The 26644-nt window shown below is 43.8% G+C and overlaps 1 protein-coding gene and 1 pseudogene across 1 annotated transcript; one reads left to right on the top strand and one right to left on the bottom strand.

Moving 5' to 3' along the window:
* The first annotated feature begins 1329 nt into the window (after positions 1-1329).
* On the top strand, positions 1330-11958 carry LOC126399926 (multidrug and toxin extrusion protein 1-like; annotated as a pseudogene).
* A 22-nt stretch (positions 11959-11980) lies between these two features.
* On the bottom strand, positions 11981-26354 carry slc47a3 (solute carrier family 47 member 3). Its single transcript, XM_050060295.1, has 17 exons — positions 26118-26354; positions 19948-20049; positions 19803-19871; positions 19568-19716; positions 19396-19438; positions 19148-19192; positions 18768-18865; positions 18584-18681; positions 16816-16929; positions 16666-16733; positions 16441-16549; positions 14726-14801; positions 14262-14331; positions 13990-14122; positions 13728-13822; positions 13597-13639; positions 11981-12486 (listed from the first exon to the last, which is right to left on the bottom strand). The coding sequence occupies exons 1-17, from the start codon at positions 26247-26249 to the stop codon at positions 12287-12289; spliced, it is 1644 nt and encodes a 547-aa protein (XP_049916252.1). The 5' UTR covers positions 26250-26354; the 3' UTR covers positions 11981-12286.
* Positions 26355-26644: the final 290 nt, after the last annotated feature.

Below are 26644 nucleotides of genomic sequence, written 5' to 3'. Positions count from 1 at the left end.
ATCCTTACCTTAGCGGGATTATTCAAAATCGCAGGAAGAGAAGTATACCCACAGTCTGCCTGTTCAATCTGAAGCCAGGCAGGTGTGGTGGAATTTGACGAAGAGCTATTGCGCCAAAGGGATAAAACTCTCAGGTTTGCGGCCCAAAAGTAAAATCCAAATTGGGGGAGGCCAAAACCACCTTTGAACTTGTCCCTGATGTTGCTTTGATTTTCTGGCCCCTTTGTTGTTCCAAATAAATGCTTTGATGATACAGTCCAATTTCTTTAAGAAGTATAATTGTATGTGGACAGGTAGTCATTGAAAGGTGTACAAGAATCTGGGGAGCGTAACCATTTTTAGAGCATTGATGCAGCCGACTAAAGAAATTGGCAGTGTATTCCAGTATTCAATATTTCTCTTCAGTTGTTGGATCTTGTTTTCCCAATTGGACTTAAGGAGATCACCATATTTTCGGGTTGCAGTAATACCCAAACTCTTAATTTGGTTATCTACAAATCTGAATGGCTCTGTGCCCAGAAACTCTTAGTCTACATTATCTGATATTGGAAGTAATTTGCTCTTTTCCCAGTTAAAAGAGTACCCTGAAAGACCTCTGAAAGTTTCAATTAAATGCAAAAAGTAACAGATGATGTTTCGTTTCATGTATTTGAATAGGGTTATAATCAGAGTTTGTTCTGATCTCACTGGCCAAGACTTTAATGCATAGATTAAATAATGCGACAAGCACAAGCAGCCTTGTCAGATGCCTCTATGGAGGTAAAATAGCTGTGATATCCTGCTATTGTCATGCTACAAAGTTGCCTAGTGGAAAAGTGAAATAGAGTAAAAGGAAAACGCTAATTAAGGTGTGGGGTATTAAATTAGGGCCACTAAGTTAATTACAGCTCCTTATAGTCCCAAGTTGTATTTCAAAAATAGAGCATTGATGGTAAGACCCAGGTCAAGACAAACCATGTACATAAAGGGCTGAGTGGATGCCTTAGACCATTAGACCATTTTGTAACATGTGAAAGGGGTTAATTATTACATTGTCTCCATCATTTCCCATGGTCTAGTCTGCCATTTTGTAAATGTTTTAACTTAAAATATGCTGCTTGGACCGTGTAAAGGTATTATGCTACTTCACTCAAGATCAAACATTATTGCTCTCAAGTCATTCATTTTAGTCTTTGTTGTGATTGTAGGGTTTTTTTTTTTGTTTTGTTTTGTTTTTTTCAAAATCTGTGTTGTTTCAGCTGGCCTTGGCCTAAATTCCAAGACAGCTGTGACCACAGCAAAGATTATTTTGCACTTTCCAACATCCTGAAGAGCAACTAAGACAAGTCCATGAGAGAAACGACGGACACTCCAGCAAAAACCTGCATTAGCATCACGTCCTGCAGACATGGAGGCAGCCAGTGACAAGCTTTTCTGCTGCAGGTGGATGCGCCACAGGGTTCCCCTGGCCCACAGAGAGGAACTGTACCACATGCTGAGGATGACAGGGCCTCTGGTAAGGATTGGCACTGCTACGTACCTTGCTCTGTCTGTAAGGGACTGTGAGGACTAGGGCTGTCCTTGCTGAAAAGCTTTCTTATACAACAGATGACTGATGACAGTTTTTTTCTTTTGCCAAAGAATGGTTGAGATGTCAGGTAACAGATTTTTGTGTCTGAGACTTCGAAGCAGAAATCAATAGACCTAAAACAGAATTTGGCAGATTTCAAACAGTGGCTGCAACCTGTCAAAGTGATGACAGTATGATTATTTGCAAAGACACAGTCTAAGCGCCATGCTAATTAAAAGCAACTTTGCTGTAATTCGCAATGTATCAAGCTCGTAGCTGTATCAAGTGTACCATTGTCGATGTTTGTCTTTGCAGCTGCTCTCTCTAATCCTCAATTACCTGCTTCCATTCGTGGTCACAATGTTCTGTGGGCGTCTGGGAAATGAAGTGATGGCTGGCTATGGATTAGCTTCTGCTGTAAGTGGTGAGCTGTATGCTCCACAGACTTGCGGAGTTTAGCATGAGGAAATGACGTGGAAATGTAATTTCAAGGGAGAAAATGAATTAATACAACTATAAACTCACCAAGATAGCTTTTACAATTGTCTCACAAGCCTAAAGATTTAATCAACATGTAGCACATTTCATGAGTCACAGAAATACTGGTTACATCAGTGTCCTCAAGTGTACGTCAGACTCATTTAAGTATGTTTCATAATATTTTCAGACCATCAATGTTACCACTGCAGCAACAGGATATGGTTTGGGACTGGCATGTGATACTTTGGTGTCTCAGGTGTGGAAAATCCATTTTGATATGATGATATAAATCACTGGAAATACTTATATTCTCCTCCTGTTTATTTCTGGCCCTCTCTCTAAAATGTGAATTATGTTGTGCAGACATTTGGTGGTAAGAACCTGCTGCGGGTGGGAGTGATCCTTCAGCGGGGCATCATTATCCTGCTGTTGTTCTGTCTGCCCTGCTGGGGTCTGCTCATTAATGCCCAGGCCATCCTGTTATACATAGGCCAGGACCCTGAGGTGGCCAGGTAACTAACAGCACCAAACATATAGCGATACTGTTGATACCATTATAAAGGATGTTGGCAAGTCTGATGGTGGAGGGGTCAATCAAACACAGGACTTTAACCCAGAAGACAGCTGTTTGTGTCCTGTGTAAAACCAAAAGTCAGTGTCATTTTAAGCCAAACCTTGATCTATTATCTAAACCTCACTAAATGTTTTTTTTGTGCCTATGCCGAAGGAAGTTTATTTTGAAAAGACGCTGCATGCATGAAACGAGCAGAAACTGCCACGTCCAAAACTGACATTAGAGTGGTACCTAGAATGTCATGTTCAACATGCGCTTATACAGTGGTTTGTATGATATCCTGTGAATTAGCTCCCCATAAATGATGTTACATTACTTAGGAGTGCAGTGTGTATGATTTTGTGACTGTGGTGAGCAGGGGGTTATCCTGCTCAACACTGTTTTTCCAAGCATGTAGAGAATCCACAGTGGCCTTCAGGTAAAGTAAAAACACAGTGTTTGATTTGTGTGTTCTGGGCTTCCATAGAAACATGGTAGACTCCATGGAAGGAGGACATGCTCCCTATGTAGATATAAATATAGCTCATTCTAAGGTAATGAAGCCAATGAATATTATTTTCAGGTCAATATACACTAAAGAAAACATAATTTTGAATATTATATTCAATTTCTGCCAATCTAAATCCTACACACTGAATATTTAATGGAAATTTCTCAGTCGTATCGAGATTATCTCCCCACCCAGTAGTTATATCATAACTATAGGAATTATCCCCATCTGGGGTAATCGACATGGAGAATTAATAATCTTTAAGACGCACCACTTTACATGGCCGGCATGAGCCAGGCTTTATAAGCCCCACCTTGCGCATGCACCCACTGATTCAGTGATTTTATTGAACTGAGAGCACAGTTCTTCTTTTTGACAATGAGGAGTGGAACAGTTGAGAAGGGTGCCATATCCGTGTATTAAAGCTGTCTGTTTATGCATGGTTGAGGCATAGTGTTCCTTGGGGGTTTAGTTGTTTGCTTGAACCCGACAGCGTCAGGGGGCAGTTTGCGACTTTCTTCAGGGGTTTCGTTGCCTTTCGTTGCTAACCTCCACAGTTAGCCACCATGAGGTGTAGCTGGTTTTCCTGTTCGCACCTGCGGAGGCTTTCCATTATTACTGTTTCAGTAGGGGGTGAGCGGACTGTGTCATATAGGAACTTCCCTGCTCCTGGGCCCTCTGCTGGGTTGCATAGGAGCCCCTCCTTCCCAGGGTCGGAGGAGGATATAAACATTCTTATTGGCTGGGCTGCTTTGACTCTGGGGCTTGACCTGCCAGCTGATCAGGTTCCCGCCCCTTCCCGTTTCGATGACGAAACAGGGGGCGACCCACACGGCTCCTTATGCCTCTCCCTTCTTATTTCAAGGAGGTGGTCAGCAGTCAGTTTACAACACCAACGGCAGGGGCACACTGGTTGGGGTTCTGTCATTGTATGGCTGTGTGAGCTTGTGCTTGGAAATCTTCACTGTCATGTTGAAGTCAGCTGTCAGGGAAGTGAAGGAAGAAGATCAGCAGGCAGGGATTGATTCCTGCTATTTTCTTGTTCCGAAACGGGATGGAGCACTCAGGCCTGTCTTAGAGCTCAGGGAGCTGAACAAGTTCCTCAGACCCCTGAAGTGCAAAATGTTGACCGTGTCCAGGGTCAAGCAGGCTGTCCAGGTTGGTGACTGGTTTGCAACCATCAACCTCAAGGACGCCTATTTTCAAATCCAGATCTGGGAGGGGCACAGGAGGTTTCTCAGGTTTGCCTTCGAAGGAAAAACCTTCGAATTCTGTGTCCTCCCCTTCTGCATCTCACTGGCACCCCACACCTTCACCAGGTGCATGGATGCAGCCTTGGGGCCTCTGCGGCAGCAGAGTCTCAGGATACTGAACTATTTAGATGACTGGCTAATATGTGCACAGACAAAGGAGCAGTGCCGCCATCATGTGTCTGTGCTGTTGGATCACATTCAGGGTCTGGGGCTGTGCATCAACGAGAAAAAGTGCAGTCTCCAGCCTGCACAGGCCACCCAGTTTCTAGGCATATGGCTGGATGCCAGAGCTGGGTTGGTGATGCTGTCACAGGAGAGGCAGGTTTCAATCAGGACCGGCTTCTCTCATTTTCAGCAGGGTGCCAGGATCAAATGGCGGCTGTGTCTCCACCTCTTGGGTCTTATGGCAGCCTTGGTATAAGTGGTGCCATTGGCTCTTCTACACATGCGTCCAGTCCAGAGGCATCTCTTCAGCCCACAGCCAACAGCATATGTCAACAGGCAAGGGGGCATGGGCTCCCCAAACCTCTGCAGAATAGCACACAGGCTGTGGACCTGGGCATGGACATGGTTCCTGTCCCTCAGGAACCTGGGACAATGCCCATTACCCACTGTTCTTTTCCATGGGTGGGACTCTCCCCGCCTGGGCATCAATGCCATGGCACACCAGTCGCCTCAAGGCTTGCTGTATGCGTTTCCCCCGTTCACTCTTCTCCCACATCTGCTGCAGAGAGTTTGGAAGGAGGATGTACAGCTGATCCTGGTGGCCCCGAACTGGCCCCACATGACATGGTTCTCTGAGGTGGTGCCTCTCGTGGCTGGGAGGCCATGGGAGCTGCCTGTCCGGCAGGACCTTCTGAGTCAGGCACAGGGGGCCCTGTTCCATCCCTTTACACAGGTGACTGCAGTCTCATCTCTCAGTTCCTGAGGGGTGCACAGAGGCTTGCACTGCATACCAGGAGGCTGGTCATTCCATCGTGGGACCTGGGTCAGGTGTTGGTTGCCCTGCAGCAGGAACCTTTTGAGCCTCTGGAGTCAGTCAGCATTAAGTTGCTGTCTCTTAAAATGTTTTTTCTCTTGGCAGTGACATCAGCCAATAGAGTGGGGGAACTGCACGCTCTGTCAGTGGATGAGAGCTGTTGTCGTTTCCTGCCAGATGACACTTGTGTCATGATGTGTCCAAACCCTGCATTCCTGCCAAAAGTACTCACAGACTTTCATTGGAATCAGTCGGTGGCGTTGCAACCCTACAACCCCTCCAGGGAGGGTAGTGAGGGTCAAAAAGACTCAAATCTCTGTCCTGTTAGAGCCCTAAAGGTCTATGTCTGGCGCACTACAGCGATTAGAAAGACAGACCAACTCTATGTCTGCTTTAAGGTCCAGTGCCAGAGCCAGCCAGTGTCAAGACTAGGCTGTCTCATTGGGTCGTGGAGACAATTCAGCAGGCTTACAGAGGGGCTGGCATGCCAGTAATGGTGGGTGACGGGCACATTCAACACGAGGTGTAGCTACCGACGCCTTGCTCAGCTGGGGTGAAGTCGTATATTATTGTCAGTGGCCTGGTAGCAGGCTGGCCAACTGAGCAGTCTTCCTGCACCCAACCTCACACAGCTTCTGGCGATGATGTTGTATATTTGTTTATAGTTCATTGGTGTATTTTCATATATACACACCTATTGGGTATTTTCTGTTGTTAATGCACCTGGTGGTTGGAACGTTACATTATAACCTTGGTTCTCTGAGTGAGTAGACTACCTCCCCAGGCTCAAGGCCGCCTGGTACCCAGTGGCGGTTCTAGGCCAGTTTCAATGGGGGGGCCAAGCTAGGGCCAGTCCTTTTGATACAGGGTCACATACAAGTAGGGTCAAATATCTAAGTCTGAACAATAAGATATACTATATGTATGTATATATATATGTATATGTGTATATACATATATGTATATATATATATATTTAAATATATATATATGTATATGTGTATATATATATATATATATATATATATATATATATATGTATGTATATGTATATGTATATGTATATGTATGTGATGGTGACGGGTTACACTTAAAATACGGCTAAGGATTAGTGGTTAAACATTTCAGTAATCAAAAGAAAAATGACTAATGTACTGATCTGCCTCGGGAGGGCTATTTTATTATTTTAAATCATGTGCAGACAAAATATTCTTTAAAAACTCTCTCACTCACAAACACAGTTACAGATACGCAAGACAATACAAAATACGCAATACGAAAAGAAAACAAAAGGTAAGGCAATTACACACAAACAGACACAAATTTCTGCTTCCCTCCATCCTCCTCCATCAACATGATGTGACATGTAACTACCATGAGCCAAATGAGAAAGAAAAAGTTTTCAGAGCTTACTTCAATGGTGCTGTGTGTTGCCATGCAGGCTCAGAGTTGTCTTAAATACAGCCACACAATTCTCTACTGACGTTTTCGGTGGGTGCGCCGCTTTAGGTGGTCCGACCGGCAACTTGTTGAGACGATTTCGTTCCGTGTTCCGCGTTGCCCCTCCGACTCTTCGGCAGGGGGGTCACAGGGGGGGCTGGACTCAGAGTTACGGGGGCACTGGCCCCTGCTGGCCCTCCCCTAAAACCACCATTGCTGGTACCCATTCCAATTAATGTTAATCAGTGGGTGCATGCGCAAGGTGAGGCTTTTATAGCCTGGCGCATTTAAAGTGGTGTGTCTTAAAGATGATTGATTTTCCATGTCGATTACCCCAGATGGGATAATTCCCATAGTTATGATATAACTACTGGGTAGGGAGATAATCTCCTCACTCAGAGAACCAAGGTTACAATGTAACTGAATGTTATGTACTTAGAGTAAAGTTACGGAGGTTAGCTTCAGGCAAGTAAAGCAACTGTGGTTAGGTTTAGGAAAAGAAACACTGTGATGACATACTTTAAAATGACCTAAAGTTTACATGGTTCTGAATATCAGTGTCCTGGGGCAAGTCCAGTGGAAAAGTCCTGTGTTTTGCAATCAATCTACCACCCCAACCTGACTGCTTCCTTCTTTATTGGGATTGACATGAGTTGGGAATGAGAACATGTTGCTTCAGCAGCTACTCACTAACTTTGTTAGGCGTTCTGGGAATGAAGAGTACAGTGGGTATATCAGGATGAATGTAGACCCATCTGCCTGCTGCTGCTACCACACTGTACATAACTGACAATAGCATAGACATGAGGGGTATAAAAACCAGAAGAGTGTGCTAAAATAAGGCAAAAAAGCTCTCTAGGGCTGCAGAGTTGGAAAACAATTCTCTGTTGGCCATTTGCGGAGCCTGGGCTGCCTACAGAGACCGGACTTTTTCACAGCATATTCAGAGGACATGTAGCTAGCGGATCGTGAGGAGATATTTGCTGTATGTGACAAAAACTTTTCAAGCTTAGGAAGACTTAGAGAGCCTTTAATAAGTAAATCTTTTACACATCCTGCTTCTGAGTGGCCATAAAAATAAATAAGATTGGATGACTTTGATCAGTGTATATTACCTTGAACTGATAAGTGCTTGCTTGTCCTTAATTTGAATCGAATACATTGTCTTGATTTCAGAATAGCCCAGCAGTATATCACATGCTTCCTTCCTGCAGTACCAGTGAGTCATACCTTTTCTCTCACCTTTCAATGAAAATTCAACAAGTTTTTCTGTTGTTTTCTGTTATTTTGTTTTTCTGCTCAATGAGCTGCTAAATATTTATAAACACCTTATTAAAATCAACTGTCTCTGTAGGTAATGGTTCTGCAACGTCTCCAGGTGTCTTACCTGCAAAACCAGGTGCATATTTGTCGTAAACCCAAGTCCAGTTCTTTGAGTTGGTGCCGTCCTGTATCTTATTTCAGTGTATACAAATGTTGTGAATCTTATTGAACAATAATAATATCATTTCTGAGGAGAAAGGTATGAGTAGTGGTAATCACATTGCCCATGTTTTTGTACTCAGGGTATAATACTGCCACAAATGTATGCTGCTGCCATGGCAAACATAGCAAATGTGGTGACAAACTACATCTTTCTATACTGGCTGGATCTTGGTGTTAGGTAGGTGTACTCGCACATGCACTATAGAGATTTCTGAATCTGATTAAAGCTATTGCACGCACTGATGTCAGCTTGTCTGTGTGCATACAGTGGATCTGCAGCAGCCAACGCGCTGTCTCACATTTACAAATGTGTCTTTCTGTTTGCTTACATCTGGTGGAAGAAGCTCCATGTCACAACATGGGGAGGTGAGGCAACATTTGTGGTGATCTTGTGATCTCATGGACCACTTTGTTCATCCATCAAGTTTTTACAAAAATAAGTTTCTCTCTCCCCCTGCAGGCTGGTCTGTAGAATCACTGCAGGACTCTCCCCCTGCAGGCTGGTCTGTAGAATCACTGCAGGAGTGGGGCTCCTACATGAAACTAGCCATCCCCAGTACATTAATGAAGTGCTTTGAGTGGTGGGTTTATGAGTTTGGGGGATTCTTTGCAGGTAATTCAAGTACTATATACTGGTAAGTAGGGCTGCAACCAATGATTATTTTCCTATTAAGTGATTAGTTGTTTATTCTACAAAATATCAGGAAACAGTGAAAAATTCAGTCTTTCCCAAAGCCCAAGATGACATCCTCAAATGTCATGTTTTGTCCACAACCCAAAGATAAAAAATAAATACTAAACAAACAGAAAATACTCACATTGAGACACTGGAATCAGAGTATTTTCCCCATATTTTCTTCTTACTCTCTGTGTTCGGGACGTTTATGTATGTGTGTGTACCCCCACAGTGTTCAAGTGAGGTTGGGGCTTTAGTTGACAACTAATCGATCAATCATTGCAGCTCTATTGGTAAGACATTTCATTTTGACAAACCAGATACAAACTCTGAGTCATGACTATTCTTCTCTGTCTCTAATGATCAGGAATACTGAGTGAAGATGAGCTGGCAGCCCAACATGCTGTGATGATGGTGGTATTCATAACCTACATGGTACTAACTACAAGTCACAGCGTTACATTCCCACATTTAAAGTGTTCTCCAAACATTTCTCAGATTTAGATTAGTTAAAAATCAACTAGGGCAGCACGTTGGCATGTTCTTTGTTGTTTTCTGGCTTCCTCCCACAGTCCAAAGACATGTAAGTCAGGTTAATCGGTGACTCTAAATTGGCCGTAGGTGTGAATGTGAGTGTGAATGGTTGTCTGTCAATGTGAGTGTGAATGGTTGTCTGTCTCTATGTGTCAGCCCTGTGATAGTTTGGCGACCTGTCCAGTGTGTTCCCCGCCTCTCGCACAATGCCAGCTGGGATCACCTCCAGCCCCCCCGTGACCCACTAAGAGGATAAGCAAATGAAAAATAACTTTCACCAGTTAAAGTGATGGTTTACAGTAGCTTTTAAATACTCTCAGGAGAAACTGCTCTATCTCTGTTCATACTTCTTTTAATGTATTTTTTCATATTATTTTTGCAAAATGATGAATCCATAGTTCCCCCTCGGTATTCAAGTTGCGGCGTGTGCCAGAGTGGGTAATGCTCTCGGTGCAGGAGACACTGCCAGGGCGCTTCTCACCACCAAGATGTCATTCGCTCTTGCAGGTCAGTTATAAACATGTTCACTTGTTATATTAACAAATCAGCTTTTGATGTTTGATTTCTTCAACATTTTCCCACCTCCTCTTTTATAGGTAGCTTTGCAGTTGTTGAAGGTCTTGTACTCGGCTCTACTAAATCAGTGATTGGCTTCATCTTCACCTCTGATGAGTGAGTCTCTGCAGTCACACTCACATTTCAAGAACTAATAGAAGTAAAAAAAAAAAGTGCTTTTGCTACATACAAAGATTTGCCTAGAAAAATAAGAATACATGTTAATCATAAAACCTTATTTCAGGAAGATCATAGGTCTGGTCGCACACTTGATGAATGCTTACTGTTTCCTTCAGTTCTTTGAAGCCCTTGCGGTGAGTCCAACAGTTTCATTTATTCATTTACCTAGCACGGCAGATGTTGAAGTATCTACAGTAGAAGTTGGCACATGGTGGCCAGTGGGCTAAAACTGTGTAATAATCAGAGATTTGTCTCTCTGCATTCTAGTGTGTTTCTACAGGCATCTTCTTGGGCACAGGCAAACAGAAGATACCTGCTGTGGCCAATTTCATTGGATACTACTGCATCGGACTTCCACTGAGCGTTACTTTAATTTTTGTTGCAAAACTGAGAATTTTAGGTAATTATATGAGGTGACCTTTTTTTTTTCTTTTACAAATAGATTTTTCCAAATGAATCCTGCAGTGCACTTACATAACTATATTGTCTCTCGCCATAGGTTTTTGGCTGGGACTGCTTGTTTGTGTCATTTTACAATCCACCTTCTGCATCATTGTCATCTTCAAGCTGAACTGGGAGAGAATGACAGAGGAGGTACGCTGAGCAGGGCCTCAGAATTTGGACTTTCTGATATAAATTGTGTTTTTTTAAAGCTATTTGTTGCATGCAAAAATATTTTTAAAAAAATGGAAGTTGGTTATTATCTCTGCCAGACGTCATTGACATCTGACTCCTCACTCCTCTTAACTGGCTGGTGGGGACCACACGTTTTCCAGAAATCAGCTTGGCTAGCAACAAAAAACCTTACCATCTGTCGGAGGCCACATTTTTGCCTTCGTCATGGCTCAAAAACTGCCATCCCTATTTTCTGTTACCTTTGACACCATTTTCACTGTAAGGGAGTCAGAATGGAAAGTTACACTGGCCGCTGCTGTGTACAGCATCATATCACACTAGGAGCATTTCAGAAGTGGAGTGTTTTGCCTGCCTGTATAATGTAGACTTACTTGAAATTTGTACTTCTACTATAAGTAAGTACGTAAGTAAGTAAGCAGGCGAAATAGTTAAATGGTGCATCTGTTTGAATTATAAGAATTGTCTAGAGTGGCCACGACCAGCCAGGGCAACCGCCTGGCGGAGATGTGCGCTCTACTGAGTGCACTTTACTTGGTTTTTGTTTGTATTTGTTTGCAGGCTGTAAACCGAGCACAGAAAACCACTCCCATGACATTACTGAGCACAGCTGCCCAGTCAGATGCTACAGCTGACAACACCGCTGATCAGACAGCCAGTCATGGAAATGTAAGTGGCCTGCTGATCTAAAGGTATTTTAATCAATTGACATTCATATTTCTGTGTAAAGCTTTTGCATTTTGACTGAGTTTGACACTGCTTGCTCTCCATACGACTCAACAAAATAAAGTAATGGGCAACATCTTTCTCCCAAGTCAGTGGATGGCTACATAACTGTGAGCACAGAGTGCCATGATGGCAACAGAGAGACACAGGATGGACATGCAGTCCAGCATGTGAAGGGAGGTCGTCTCTCCATGACCCAGCTGATCATCAGGCGAGGCCTCACTATGTTTGCCGCAGTTGCTCTTCTGGCTGTGGGAGCAAGTGTGCACTTCCTTGTGCCCTTGCCAAAGACCCTGCCGTCAGAGACCAATTTTACTTCGGACTGGATCAATACGACATATACTCCTGATCAGATTCTCTCCACTGCACTGGTCCCAAAGGAAGAGTCAGATTGACCTTGAGAGTCCAAAACCACAATGTTTAATGTGTTAAATACAAAGGTTGTCTTCAGTTTGACTCATTCTCTTTAACAGTGTGTGGTTGTGAGCCGTACATTGGCAGAGTCACTGGAAAAATCTTGCAAATTAATGTTTGACAGTAATATTTGGCTTCAGTGGATTAATTGATTGATCATACACCATTTCACTCTCTGTGCTCTGCCTACTTTCTGCCTATCTGCACGTGTGCCTTTGTTCTTCATGTTCTGACACCCTTTCCTGCAGATGTCTGCATCACATCATGTTCCAGTGGCAAAAGTATTATTTCACTGAATACAGTAGACTTTGCTCATGTTCATGTATCCAAGTTCATGATAAGCAGGTTTATAATAATTCCAGCAGCCAGGATGAATAGCATGCCAGCCAGAGCAAGGCCCCTACGCAGAACCAGAGTACTATATGAGAGCTCCTCTCCCACTGTTCTTACTGCTGTTGCCGCCTCAGCGTCAACTAGGTCCTGGATGTCTGTTTGGCCGTGATCATCAGGTTGGGGATCTGGACATAAAAATATGACTGTAATGTTTTCACTGAAAATTATTATATTGTTACTTTAGAATTACAGTTTCTATCTGACATTTCTGAAAAAAAAAGAGTTATTCACATTAAACTATGCTTATTTTTAGTTATATGCATTAATAGAGAGCCCAAGTGAAACCAGAACTTAGCTTGCTAATATCAACACAGCCTGCGCTAATGCTTGTTAGCCAGAATTAATGTTATTGTTAGTAACTCAAAGTTACTGGGGCTACTACTGCTACTAGAGATGACAGCAGTTGATGACCAGAATTTTAATGTGTAGGAATTAGGGTTGAGCAAAATACTCCAACACATTCTCACTTCAATCTCGTCACACATTGACATTTGGTCATGGACTTTCCATATCCACATATGACATGCAAGGTACCCTGGGTGCATTGGTTGTTGAAGTTCCGGAACACCGTGTCAAGTTAGGCCTGTTACATGCATTGTATTCTTTCAAAATACATTTCCGTTTTCACAGGAAATGTGACGTTTACATACTGTCTCTTTCAAAATAAAGGCACTATGTCAGTACAGCATCGCCAATTGATGTTTTTGTAGCAAGTAGTTAGGTTTAGGAAAAAAGAACAGGGTGTGGCTTTATAATCTTAGGGGACACGAACGCCGCTCTACAGGGTGAAATTCCATGTTTATGGAATTATGGACCCATCCAGTGCCCCTCCCGCCTGCACTACTTGGACTTTTGTTAACCTAGTTCTTGTCCTGTTGAACTATAACAGCGACCAGCCGTGTATCATGCTGATGATAAAGGACAGCTTTTTTTTGTCAGTGTCCGAGTGCAAGTCACTGCCCAAGAGCCAGATTTCGACGACTTCGGAGTGAGACCAGGCTGAATACTCAGATAAAACAAGTATCCGGTATTGATTGTATGAGTGTCATCCAAGTAAAATGAGCCAATATTTGCGCTTGCTACGAAGGAAAATCCTCATTTGTGGTCAGTCTTTTACTCCTGTGATCAAAAATGACCTGAACCTCAATCCTGCGAATGTTCTGTAAATGCATTTCTGATAAATAATTAATATTAGTTAAAAAAAAAAGCTTTAGTTTCTACACAATGTCTCTTACCTGTGTCTGTGGAGCTCCCACGCACTCCCGCTCTGATTTGAGCCTGGAAGAAAAACAATATGTGAACGTTTATTCATAAAGAAGTCACCTTAGGCCATGCAGAATGGGAAGATTCACCCCTGAATACTAACCTCGATTGTAGCTTTTTTCCAGTTCATTCTCACAAGGTAGGTAATCAGGAATGTGCACTGCAGAGCCACACAGGTAAACAGGCCTATCCACAGACCTGAGGGAGATAAAGAGTTTTACGTCTCAGCTTTAGAGATGTTGATGCCCTGGTGGATCTCTTGCTCAAAACAGACACTGGGGACAAAACTTAAAATTTTTTATTTAAATTAGTTAGGCATCAATGTGGCAAAAAAGAGCATCTACAAAACATGCTGTACATCTTACCCTTGATTCCTAATTTGGCTGCAAACATCAGCGACACCCCAATGGGAAAACCAACACCATAATATCCCAAAAAGTAGCAAACAGCTCCAATCCTCTGTTTACCTGCTCCTCTTATAATGCCTCCTGAAGCAGCCTAGTCACGCAAACACAGTAAAGAGGCAGTTAGACTGGACAAAAAAGCACTTGGTATATTTTTGCAAACGCAATGGGCTGATGCTTGTATGTGTGTCTGTCATGTGACCATGTTTGGGCGTAATTTTAGACATACTTACTGATATAGCATCTAGGAACATGAATGAGGCATATAAAGCCATTACATCTGCAGCCCTCTCCCTGATTTCTCTGAAAGAAGAGAGACTCATAATTTACAGTGTAAAGGAGGTGGAAAATGACACAATCATGAGATATGTGTATTATATTTTACCCCTGTGACACACATTATATTATCCTAGTATTACTGACTGAAGACAAATTAACATTGTCAACAGCGCTGCAGAGCACAACATTCACCTCAAGTTAATATTAACAACATACTGTCAGCAAAGCTCACTGTGTTTAGGTAACAAATGACATCATGGTGAAAGGTCATTGAAGGGAGCAGCTATCTCAAGCAGACTTGACAGTGACTCAGCAAATGTTAACATAACACACCCTGTTTTTCTTCTCTTTTTTTTTAAACAAAGATAATAAATACACTTCTGGTTATAAAAAAAACATATGTTAAAGATATACTCACTCGTCATATGTAAAGACATAAGAGATATGGTCCTTCAGGCTCCCAATGAGAACTGCCAAACATACAGAGACTGACCCTGTTGTAAAGAGTGACAGACTTTATTTCCACTGGTTACATCATTCAGTTTCTTCTCAGTAAAAACTAAGCTACTTCAGCAGTAATTTCTAGGGCGAAATTAGAAATATATAACAACAATTGACCAAACTGGGGCTGAAACAATTAGGCCTAGATGATAATTGATTAGTCAATGAATGGAGAATGAATTATTTTGACAGTCAATTAATAGTAAAGTCTTTTATCAAACAGAGAAAACCTCCTTAAATAACTTCTTGTTTTGGAATCTGTCGTCACAGTTAGCAAGTTCCAGATGTCACCAACTTTGAGCTCCACGATTTTTGATTTACTTTCTAGTTTAAAGATCCGGTGTGTCCGTTTTAGGGGGATATATTGGCAGAAATGGAATATAGTAAGTGTATTCTGTAGTGTGCAATGGATACCTCACATCTACATATGGAGTGGGTCCTAGTCCGCAGAGATCCCCATTTTGCACCATTATGTTTCTACAATAGCCAAAAAAAATCCGACAAACCAAACACTGCAGTGGCGGCTGCTGGTCTTTCAAACAGGGGGAGCTCACTTTAAGTTTACATCATAAAATTTGTCATATTGTAGCATGGCAGCAACTTATAAAAGGAACATTTAATTAAAGCCGTTTTTCAACCACACTCATGCCATCGAACCACACTGTGGACGGCATTCCGGATGGCACTCTGTCAGAAGACTCCACTCGCAAATATTCGCATGGGACTGAGCTCGAAATACTGCGACAATGCCGGTGTGTATTTCCAAAGCTCTGTCAATCACAAAGGGGTTCAGCCTTTCAGACAGTTCCTCCAATCATCATGCATACATCGAGCGTCCTCTCCGACCTACCGCTCCATTAGGTCCCAGGGAAGCTGAGCCTCCCTGGAAGTGACGATTTTGTCGCATTTATCCAATGACCGTCTCGCTTTGCTGCATGAAAAAAAACCTGCTCAGCGCTGTCTCATAGGAATGCATGGAGGCTCCGCATCCATCGTGCTGACACGAGAATGTATGACAGGGAGGTTGTGTTTGAAAACTGGTGAAAAACAGCTGACGTTTGAACATCATAGCCTGATGTTAAACCATCCTAGCGCACGTTTAATGCACTGTAGATTCTTATTTTAATGTAAATTCAATAGTGCATATTTGACCATTTCTTCTATGAAATTTTAGGGGAAGTTCAGCCTCCCTTGTCTCAGAGCAATCACCCCTGGGCTGTAGATATGGCCATTTGTGTTTTCATGTTTTTGTGTTGTTAGCAGCCACTCTGAGACAAGAGCATAGAAAAAACACAACTTTTTAAACGTGAAACTGCTTTATTCAGTGTTTCTGCTGGTTTAAATCACTGTGTTGGTTTGTTTTGCAGCAGAAGAAATTTCTGCGAATAATTCAGCTTCTGGTAAAAACCTCCTGAACGTCTTGATGTGAAGTTATCAGAGACAAAAAGTTAGCACACATTAGCAGGTGCTGGGCTAGCGCCCGTCTCTAATGAGCCAAACAGCGGCAGAGAAACACTGATTTGTAACGTGAAACTGCTTTATTCAGTGATTCTAGAATCATCTTAACTTCAAATGTCATTTCGTTATGATATTAACACATAGCTTAGAAATGGTGTTAAAGTGCACACAGACCTGAGCAGAACATTGTCAGTTTAGCAGACAGCTTAGCTTCCTCTGTGTTTCCAGCTCCCAGGGCATTTCCAACTCGTACATTGCCTGCTATACTGAAACCCATAGGGAACTAAAACAATAAAAATACCATATTAACATTTTGTTACTCTGCATGTACAAATATGTGATTTATTTCAAACCATAACAATTTGATACATATTTAGTGTTTGGTAGAGGTAAGATTACCATGTATGCAACATTTGCCAGTTCGTATACAACTGCTTGAGCTCCAAGCTCCACCTCACTGATCAGACCTGTCAGTGACAAACAGCATTTAGATTTCAAACCAACTTTACAAAGATGCTTTTGAAACCCCAAAGTGGCCCGTGACATTACCTGCCAGAAATCCTCCAACTTCATACGTCCACCACTCAACACACAACATGACCATGCTGGGGATGGCCAAGTGGAGGTACGAGCCCCAGTCCAGCATGCACTCTTTAGACCAGCCTGTGTGGACAAACAATGAACATTTAATTACTCACATGTACAAAAATGGTTAGATTATGTCAGTGTCTTTTTCTCCACAATCAGATTTGTACCTACTCCAAGGAGCTCTCCTGGGAATATATCAGATCAGACGGGTATTTGCATTCAGGCTCATGATTTATTTTGAAACCTAGACCGACTATGAAATTCTTGAATTCCTTGAATGAACAGTTGTCTGTCGCTGAAAATGGGTGTTACGTTTTCTTGAACACCTTTAACACAAATGATTAGATGTTTGTTTTCCAACCAGATAGCTTATCACAAATAGCTAAATAGCCTCTTTGGCTTGCTGTCAGGATAATGCTCAGTAATTTAATTTAATTTTTAATTTTATATACTTTATTAATCCCCCTGAGGGGAAATTAAATTTCTTCACTCTTTTGTCATTAACACACAGGTCTGAAAGACACACACATGCACAGGACCTATACATGCACAAAGTGGAGAGATATCAGAGTGAGGGGACTGCCTTGGACAGGCACCCTGAGCGGTTGGAGGGTTGGCTGCCTTGCTCAAGGGCACCTCGGCAGTGTCCAGGAGGTGAACTGGCACCTCTCCAGCCACCAGTCCACGCAAAAAAAAAAAAAAAAAATGCCCAATGTGAATATTTTTTGTATATGGATGTTTTTTGTGCTTTATATGCTACTAATGCTGTACTACACTATCTCCCTGTGCAGGTATGTCCATGCACACACCTCTACAACCTCCAACTACAACAAAGACCGCAATGAAATAAACAAAAATTGGCATAACAAATATCGCCATTGTGCTTTTCTGCAAACCACAGATGCCTTACATTTGTATGTTATTACCATATGTAGCAGATCCGTTGAAAGTTGACTTCAAAAATGCTGTGGTGGTGTGTGGCTAGCTTTAGGCACAAAGACCACTTGGTTATGGTTAGGAAAAGATCATGTTTTGGCTTAAAATACCTGGCAATTGGGGACACAATCCCAGGATGAAAAGCTGCTATGTCTGGGTAAAAAACAACTGCTTTTCGTGGCACTATCCCTGCCGCAAAAACAGTGTCAAGTTGCTACAAACACCCATATTTGGTGCCTAAAAAGCTGCTGGAAACTATCCAATGACTCATTAAATCACTTGTTTGTTAGTTTGTTGGTCTAGAACAGTGGTCTGCAGCTTGACAGGCATCTGGCCTTGTTGTGACGCTATTCACCATCCCTTCCACTTCCCTGTGACAAAATCAGCTCATATACTACGAAACAAACAATGGCAACATTTTCTTCAGGCAACTGGGCTGAAATAAGTCCTGTGACTTATTGTGTCATCCTTACTGCTCTTTTAATTGTGCCTGTACATTGTCGTTGAAACCATGTAAGTGCCTTTTTTAAAATGAACTGTCAAATAATCAAAACAGAACATCTAAATAGTCTGGGAGCACTACTCATGCATTTGCTTATACAAAACTGAGTTTAAACTCTCCACACATGAAGTTTCTCCTGAGCTTACAGCGTTATTAAATTCTCAAACCACAGTCCTCCCACTCTGAACTTTCTTCATCACTACAAAATCTAATTAACACCAGCTTTAGGGGAACAATTGGAGCCTCCAGTTATAGACTGGATCTCTATCCTCCTGCAAATATGGTACTCACCTCCCCAGGTGGCCTTATGAAGGCCTTTCCACCAGATATATGCATAGAGGATTCCAACCATGGAGAACTGGGAGAGGGTGTTGGCGACAGCAGAACCTCTGTAAAGAATATTTTGCTGCATGGGACTGGTCGTGTGATAAAAGCAATACTGATATTACTAAAAGAGTGATTAGGCAATACTTACTCTACTCCCAGTTTTAATGCGTAAAGCAAGATGTAGTTGATGAGAGTGTTAAGAAGATTGACCACAACGCCAGTGATTACCTGTGGCCATATGATGCCCTGAAAGAGATGCATATTATTCTTATTAGACACAGCAGGCAAAGTTAGAACCCAGAGATGACAACAGGAGATCTTTCAGGGTTTTCCACCAATGTGTCAGCCTGACTTCAACAGACAGAACACGTATGATACCTCTGTACCCGATGCTGTAAATAAATAAATAATAGTCTGACCAAAAGTGTTTTACTTCTATTCTTTTTTTTTCAGAGAAAAAGGAAGCAAATCACAAACTAAATGATGTCTCTGTCCTGTTACTTAATGTTGAATATTAAAGGATCTCACCTGGTTTTGCAGATATCTTGTTTGTAATGAAAACATGAATGTAGCCTAGATAGAAAAGAAGAAAAACATTCCTGAATTGCACAACAGATATCAATATATCATCTTTTAGAACAGCTCATTCCTACTCATAACACCTCATCCCAGCATGCACTTGGCAAAGCGTAGCAAGTGAACCCCACACAGTAAACACCAAGGCTTTTACTGTAAAAGGAAGATGAGTTTCACACTGAGAGGTTTGTAATACTCACGGGCAGTGCAGGCATAAAGATATTTACGTACACCTGAGATAACCTGGAGAGAGATTTTCAATCAATATCAACAAGAAGTATGCTCTGAGATACAAGTACATATTCTTCGTAACCACAAATGTAAATGAAAGAATGCAGCAGAAGATGATCTGTGGGTTTTGACACGGCTTACCTGGCCACCTCTGGATTCTGTCTGACAGCCAACAGAATGAGCTCTGTGTTTGCAAGGATTGCCCAACAGGGGAAACATGCCAGTAACAAAATGAGGATCGCCCGCTGCAGAATGACTCCGACTCTCAGCAGGTTGCGGCCCCCAAAGGTCTAAAACCAGAGAGCATTTTCTTATTTGTCAATACTTGTCATACATGATGAAAAATAGTAATATATTGACAGACTAAGACTCATACCTGAGAAATCAGAGTATCACATGCTGAAGCCAAACCAGCTCCAATAGATACACCTGTAACATTAATAACCTGAGGATATAACACAAACATTGGTGGATTAGATTCTGTTACTTTCACTGTAAGAACATTATTCTACTGTACTTACTGCTATAGCCAAAGACACCCCTGCCAGCTCTGTCTTCCCCAGATGGCCACAGAATACAGTGCTGACAAAACTCACTGCAAAAGTCATGGACTGGGCCAATATCTGATGAGAAAAATATCAATTAATGAAAAGTGGCTGGGGAAAACAGGATTCTTTATGTTATCATAATTGGAATTTTTCCTAAAAATGACTTTGTATCCCAAAAACTAAAGCAACTTTCTCAAAATAAAGACATGGTATCTCTAAATAATCAGAAGCTTTCTCAAAATAATGATTAAGTGCATCAGAATTACAAGAAACTTTTTAAACATTAGTAAGTATCCTAAAATAATGATTTGAATAATGAGAAACTTTCTCAGAATAACGACTTTGTATCTCAACAAATAAAGAATCTTTTCTCAAATAATCACCGACTTATCTTAAAAAATAATGGTTAATATAAAGATTTGGTATCCCTAAATAATGAGCTACTTCCCAGAAAAAAAGTCTTAACCTCCTGAGACATTACATTTTGGGTTTACTGGACCTTTTACTTCATTCTGCTTAACTTAGACCTGTTGTCCTCATTCGTGGACACTTTTTTGTGCCATCTAATGGTAGCAAGACCACAATACACTACTCGTACTCGTACTCGTACTCGTACTCGTCGTCCTCCGCTTATCCGGGTCCGGGTCGCGGGGGCAGCAGCCTCAGCAAAGAAGCCCAGACAGTCCTCTCCCCAGCCACTTCCGTCAGCTCTTCCGCGGGAACCCCAAGGCGTTCCCAGGCCAGCCGGGTGATGTAATCCCTCCAGCGTGTTCTGGGGCGGCCCCGAGGTCTCCTCCCGGTTGGACATGCCCGAAACACCTCCCAAGGGAGGCGTCCGGAAGGCATCCTTACCAGATGCCCGAACCACCTCAACTGGCTCCTCTCGATGTGGAGGAGCAGCGGCTCTACTCCGAGTCCCTCCCGGATGTCTGAGCTCCTCACCCTATCCCTAAGGCTGAGCCCAGCCACCCTGCGGAGGAAACTCATTTCGGCCGCTTGCACTCGCGATCTCATTCTTTCGGTCACTACCCAGAGCTCGTGACCATAGGTGAGGATTGGAACGTAGATCGACCGGTAAATCGAGAGCTTCGCTTTCTGGCTAAGCTCCCTCTTCACCACAACGGACCGGTTAAGCGCCTGCATCACTGCTGACGCCGCCCCAATCCGCCTGTCAATCTCCCGCTCCATCCTACCCTCACTCGTGAACAAGATCCCGAGATACTTAAACTCCTCCACCTGAGGAAGGACCTCCCCCCTGACCTGGAGTGGGCAATCCACCCTTTTCCGGCTGAGGACCATGGCCTCAGACTTGGAGGTGCTGATTCTCATCCCAGCCGCTTCACACTCGGCTGCGAACCGCCCCAGCGAGAGCTGGAGGTCACTGTTCGATGGAGCTAGGAAGACCACGTCATCCGCAAAAAGCAGGGACGAGATCCTCCCGTCACCGAACCTGACACCCTCCACCACTCGGCTGCGCCTAGAAATTCTGTCCATAAAAGTTATGAACAGAACCGGTGACAAAGGGCAGCCCTGGCGGAGTCCAACCCTCACCGGGAACAGGTCCGACTTACTGCCAGCCACGCGAACCAGACTCATGCTCCTTTGGTACAGGGACTGGATGGCCCTTAGCAAGGGGCCACCAACCCCATACTCCCGGAGCACCCCCCACAGGATGCCCCTGGGGACACGGTCGTAAGCCTTCTCCAAATCCACAAAACACATGTGGACTGGTTGGGCAAACTCCCATGCCCCCTCCAGCACCCTGGCGAGGGTAAAGAGCTGGTCCACGGTTCCGCGTCCGGGACGAAAACCACATTGCTCCTCCTCAATCCGAGGTTCAACTATCGACCGGACCCTCTTCTCCAGCACCCTGGAGTAAACCTTACCGGGTAGGCTGAGGAGTGTGATCCCCCTGTAGTTGGAACACACCCTCTGGTCCCCTTTCTTGAAAATGGGAACCACCACCCCGGTCTGCCACTCCAGAGGCACTGCCCCCGATGTCCACGCAATGTTGCAGAGGCGTGTCAGCCAGGACAGCCCTACAACATCCAGAGCCTTGAGATATCCAGGACGAATCTCATCCACCCCCGGGGCTCCGCCGCCTCGGAGTTGTTTCACTACCTCAGCAACTTCTGCCCCAGAAATTGGACGACCCGCCCCCGAGACCCCCGTCTCTGTTTCCTCACTGGAATACGTGTTGGTGGGATTGAGGAGCTCCTCAAAGTATTCCTTCCACCGCCCGACAATGTCCTCAGTTGACGTCAGCAGCTCCCCGCCCCCACTGTAAACAGTGTGAGCAAGTTGCCGCCTTCCCCCCCTGAGGCGCCGGACGGTTTGCCAGAACCTCTTTGGAGCCGATCGATAGTCTTCCTCCATGGCCTCACCGAACTCCTCCCACGCCCGAGTTTTTGCCTCAACGACTGCCGCTGCTGCGCTCCGCTTGGCCCGCCGGTACCCGTCAGCTGCTTCCGGAGACCCACAGACCAACCATGCCCTGTAGGCCTCCTTCTTCAGCCTGACGGCTCCCCTCACCTCTGGTGTCCACCAGCGGGTTCGGGGATTACCGCCGCGACTGGCCCCAGCGGCCTTGCGGCCACAGCTCACAACAGCCGCCTCGACAATGGCAGAGCGGAACAAGGCCCATTCGGACTCAATGTCCCCCTCTGCCCTCGGGACGCGGTCGAAGCTCTCCCGGAGGTGGGAGTTGAAGATCATCTGGACAGGTTCTTCCGCCAGGCGTTCCCAGCAGACCCTCACTGTTCGTTTGGGCCTGCCAGGTCTGCGCGGCGTCCTCCCCCACCATCTGATCCAACTCACCACCAGGTGGTGATCAGTTGACAGCTCTGCTCCTCTCTTCACCCGAGTGTCCAGAACATATGGCCGCAGGTCAAATGATACGACTACAAAGTCGATCATTGACCTGCGACCTAGGCTGTCCTGGTGCCACGTGCACCGATGGACATCCTTATGTTTGAACATGGTGTTAGTTATGGCCAAACTGCGACCCGCACAGAAGTCCAATAACTGAACACCACTCGGGTTCAGATCGGGCAGGCCGTTCCTCCCAATCACGCCCCTCCAGGTCCCGCTGTCATTGCCCACGTGAGCGTTGAAGTCCCCCAGCAGAACAATGGAGTCCCCGGTCGGGGCGCTGTCCAGCACCCGTCCCAGGGACTCCAAAAAGGGTGGGTACTCTGAACTGTTGTTCGGTGCATAAGCACAGACAACAGTCAGGACCCGTTCCCCGACCCGAAGGCGCAGGGAAGCAACCCTTTCGTCTACCGGGGTAAACCCCAACGTACAGGCAGAGAGTCTGGGGGCTATCAGGAAGCCCACCCCGGCCCTCCGCCTCTCACCCGGAGCAACTCCAGCGAAGGAGAGAGTCCAACCCCTCTCAAGGACTAGGGTTCCAGACCCGGAACTATGTGTCGAGGTGAGGCCAACTATATCTAGCCGGTAGCGCTCAACCTCTTCCACAAGCTCCGGCTCCTTCCCCGCCAGAGAGGTGACATTCCATGTCCCAAGAGCCAACTTCTGTAACCGAGGATCGGACCGCCAAGGCCCCCGCCTTGGTCTGCTGCCCAATCCACATTGCACCGCACAATACACTAATCCATTTAAAAACAAGATGGCAGCCATCTCTGCAAAGTCAGTCTGCAGCCGATCCCGACCCAAAAGCGGACAAGGTACAAAACCTGATCAAACTCATCGGTGAAACATGTTTATTTAAGATTAATAACATTTGTAGTTTAATATACCATTCAAATCTGACCAATGTTAGCAACAGTAACAAGCTAAGATGCTGTTAATTGGGAAGTGCTCATCTGAAGACACTGGGAATTTATCATTAACTCCCTGAAGGACATCGGGACTTTATTATTGTTGACAGTGTTTTGGTTTTTATATTTATCAGGTCCTACTGATCCCAAATAGGAGAAATTAAAAATGCATACCAAACAAAAGTTCAGGTCTTAGGTGGTTAATGTCTCAAAATAATGACTTAGTATCTAAAAAAAGATAAAGGACACTAAATCCCTACTTTCAGAAAAAAAAAAATCTCATTATTTTGATATACTTAATCGTTATTTTGAGATACCAACAAATCTTTTGAGAAAATTTCTCATTATTTTGAGAAAGTTTCTTATTATCTTGAGATATTTTTTCTTTTTTTGAGATACTAATTCATTACTTTTATAAATGTCTAAGATTTTTTTTTCTTTTCATGCCTTTATTTGATTAGATGGGCGAAAACCCACTGAGCTACTGGGCAAGTTTGTCATTATTTGAAGTTTCTTAGTATCTTGAAATACTGACTTTTTTTCTTCTTTTTTTTTTAATGTTATGACCCTGGGTCATTTATTTGTGATTCTGCTACTCTGCTGTTCCTCCCTGCCTGAGGGTGGTCCTGCCACCCTTAGTGTGTTTCTCTCTCTCCAGGTGCTGGCTGCTGATTGGTGGTTGGAGATTGGTGGAGCTGCTGCTTGAGCTGTTCTTCCTAGTGATGGGCAAAGCAGTTCTTTAGATGTTACTGAATCACTAGAATCAGTTCATTAAAAAAGATTTGTTCAAAAGATTCGTTCATCGAATCGTTCAGTGCTTGGCGGGAGGAGACCTGACTGTGTACTTCGTAGTCAGACTCACTGAACTGATACACGTCTGAGCTGCTGCTGCGTCTGCCCTGCACTGGTGTCCAAGTCTCATTACTGGCCAGCCTAACATTTTAAGTTTGTATTTCTTGAAACTAAGTCGGTTAAAACAATGGGGAGGTGGGGCGTCGGTAGAGAAGTGAATAGTGCCAGCGCCCCATGTACAGAGGCATCGCGGGTTTGAGTACGACCTGCTACCCATTGCTGCGTGTCAGTCCCCATTCTCTCTCTGTCTCCCCTTTTCACACACTGTCCCGTCAATTAAAGGAAAAAAGCCCAGAAAGAAACAAAAAACAATGGGGAGGTGTGTGATTGTGTTCATGTGGCTTGATTCTTGGCGCTTGGAGAAATGGTCCCTATGAAAGTGTATCGCTGAGAAGAAATGATTTGAATCACTGAGGGATCGGGGTTACATCGTTCACCGAGTGATTCGTCACGGGGTAGGCAGTCCCTCCCTGCACCCTGGCTGTCTCGCGACTCGCGAGTGATTCATCGTTTCGCACGGACGGAATCGGCAGTTCCACTCCCGGCCTGCACGCTCGCTGCTGAGCTCAACTGAATTGAGAAATGAACAAATCAGTTCTAGAGGTGATTCAGTTCAGTACGTTCACTCAACAGATTCGTTCTTTTGAACGATTTGTTCGCTAACGACACAACACTAGTTTCTTCCTCTTCTCTTGGCCCTACTCCCAACTGCACCATGCTTCCTTGTACTGTGTTAAATTTGAGTCAGTTGTGATATTAGTCCAGCAGTCCAGGTAGCCGTATTGGTGGGTAGCCCTTTTTGTTTAATCCTTTTTCTCCTGTTTATTTCTAGGGAGTCAGGTGAGAGACCTGTATTTTCATTTTCTTTACTTTTGGGTAGGTAAGTTAGTTTTGGAAAGTAGATTGTTTTGTTTGTTGTTTTGGGCCACGCCCACCCTGAAGCTTATTTCTACCTTTCTCTTTGAGTGTTAAATAAATTATCTTTTGTTGGACTGCAGCTGTGTGACATTGGTCGTCCTTGGGAGTGGGGAAAGAGGGGAGCATCTTTTCATGTTATGTACCGGTTCCCCTAGGCCGGTCGTAACATTTACAAGTTTCTCAATAATTTTGAGGTACTAACTGATTATTTTAAGATATAAATTATTTTTGATAAAATAAAGTTTTAGGGTGCTAATTGATTATACTGACATGGTAAATCAGTGTTTCGAATAAATGTCTCCTTGTGAATGACTTACAGGATTTATTATTATTATTATTATTATTATTATTATTATTATCGTCATCATCGTCATTATTATTATTATTTATCTATTTATTTTCAGAAATTGACTTCCATATGTATTTATAACTTATATTATTTCAGCCTGGCCCACCCCACACACTAAATTCTACAATCGTCAATAACAGTGCAGTTATTAAATGTACTTTAACCTATTTCATTTGGATAATCATTCAGATCAACAATGACAGGACACAGACAGTATATTTAAAATAGGCCCATAGGTTACTCACCACTGGTCCGGCCAGTTTACACAGCTCTATTATTTCTGCCTTGAACCCAACAGGGACCAACATGCGGATCCGCTGTATGACGGAACATTCTCTCCATGAGGAAACAGATGAGCTCTGTGTGTTGCTCTCCATGATTCACTAGGTACAGTTACAGCTCTGGGCACCGCTGAATGTTGCTGCTCGGTCAAGGGTCCCCGTCAGTGTGTGTGTTCTTATGTAAAGTGTTGTAAACTTCTCTTATGAGGCAAGCGGAGGAAAGCACTTCCTGTGAGTCACCAGACGGTCACATTACTGTAGGAAGTGCGGTCTTAAAAATGTGATTTCTCCACGTTTCAACCTCAAGCCTAGGGACAAATTTGTTCTCTTTCAGTTTCAGTTTCTCCGTGAACCAGTATCTTTATTTGCTTAGAGAACTTGTTTCAAAGAAAGCAGCCACATTTTATAAAGTTTTAGCAACTGTCTATAGATCAACACGTGAGGAGACACCTGGTGACATGTTAACTCAACTATATTTTTATTCTCACACA

Source organism: Epinephelus moara, chromosome 2 (assembly GCF_006386435.1).
Source record: "Epinephelus moara isolate mb chromosome 2, YSFRI_EMoa_1.0, whole genome shotgun sequence".
Taxonomy (NCBI): Eukaryota; Metazoa; Chordata; class Actinopteri; order Perciformes; family Serranidae; genus Epinephelus; species Epinephelus moara.
The sequence above is the reverse complement of the archived record's forward strand: the minus strand, read 5'-3'. Positions and strand labels throughout refer to the sequence as shown.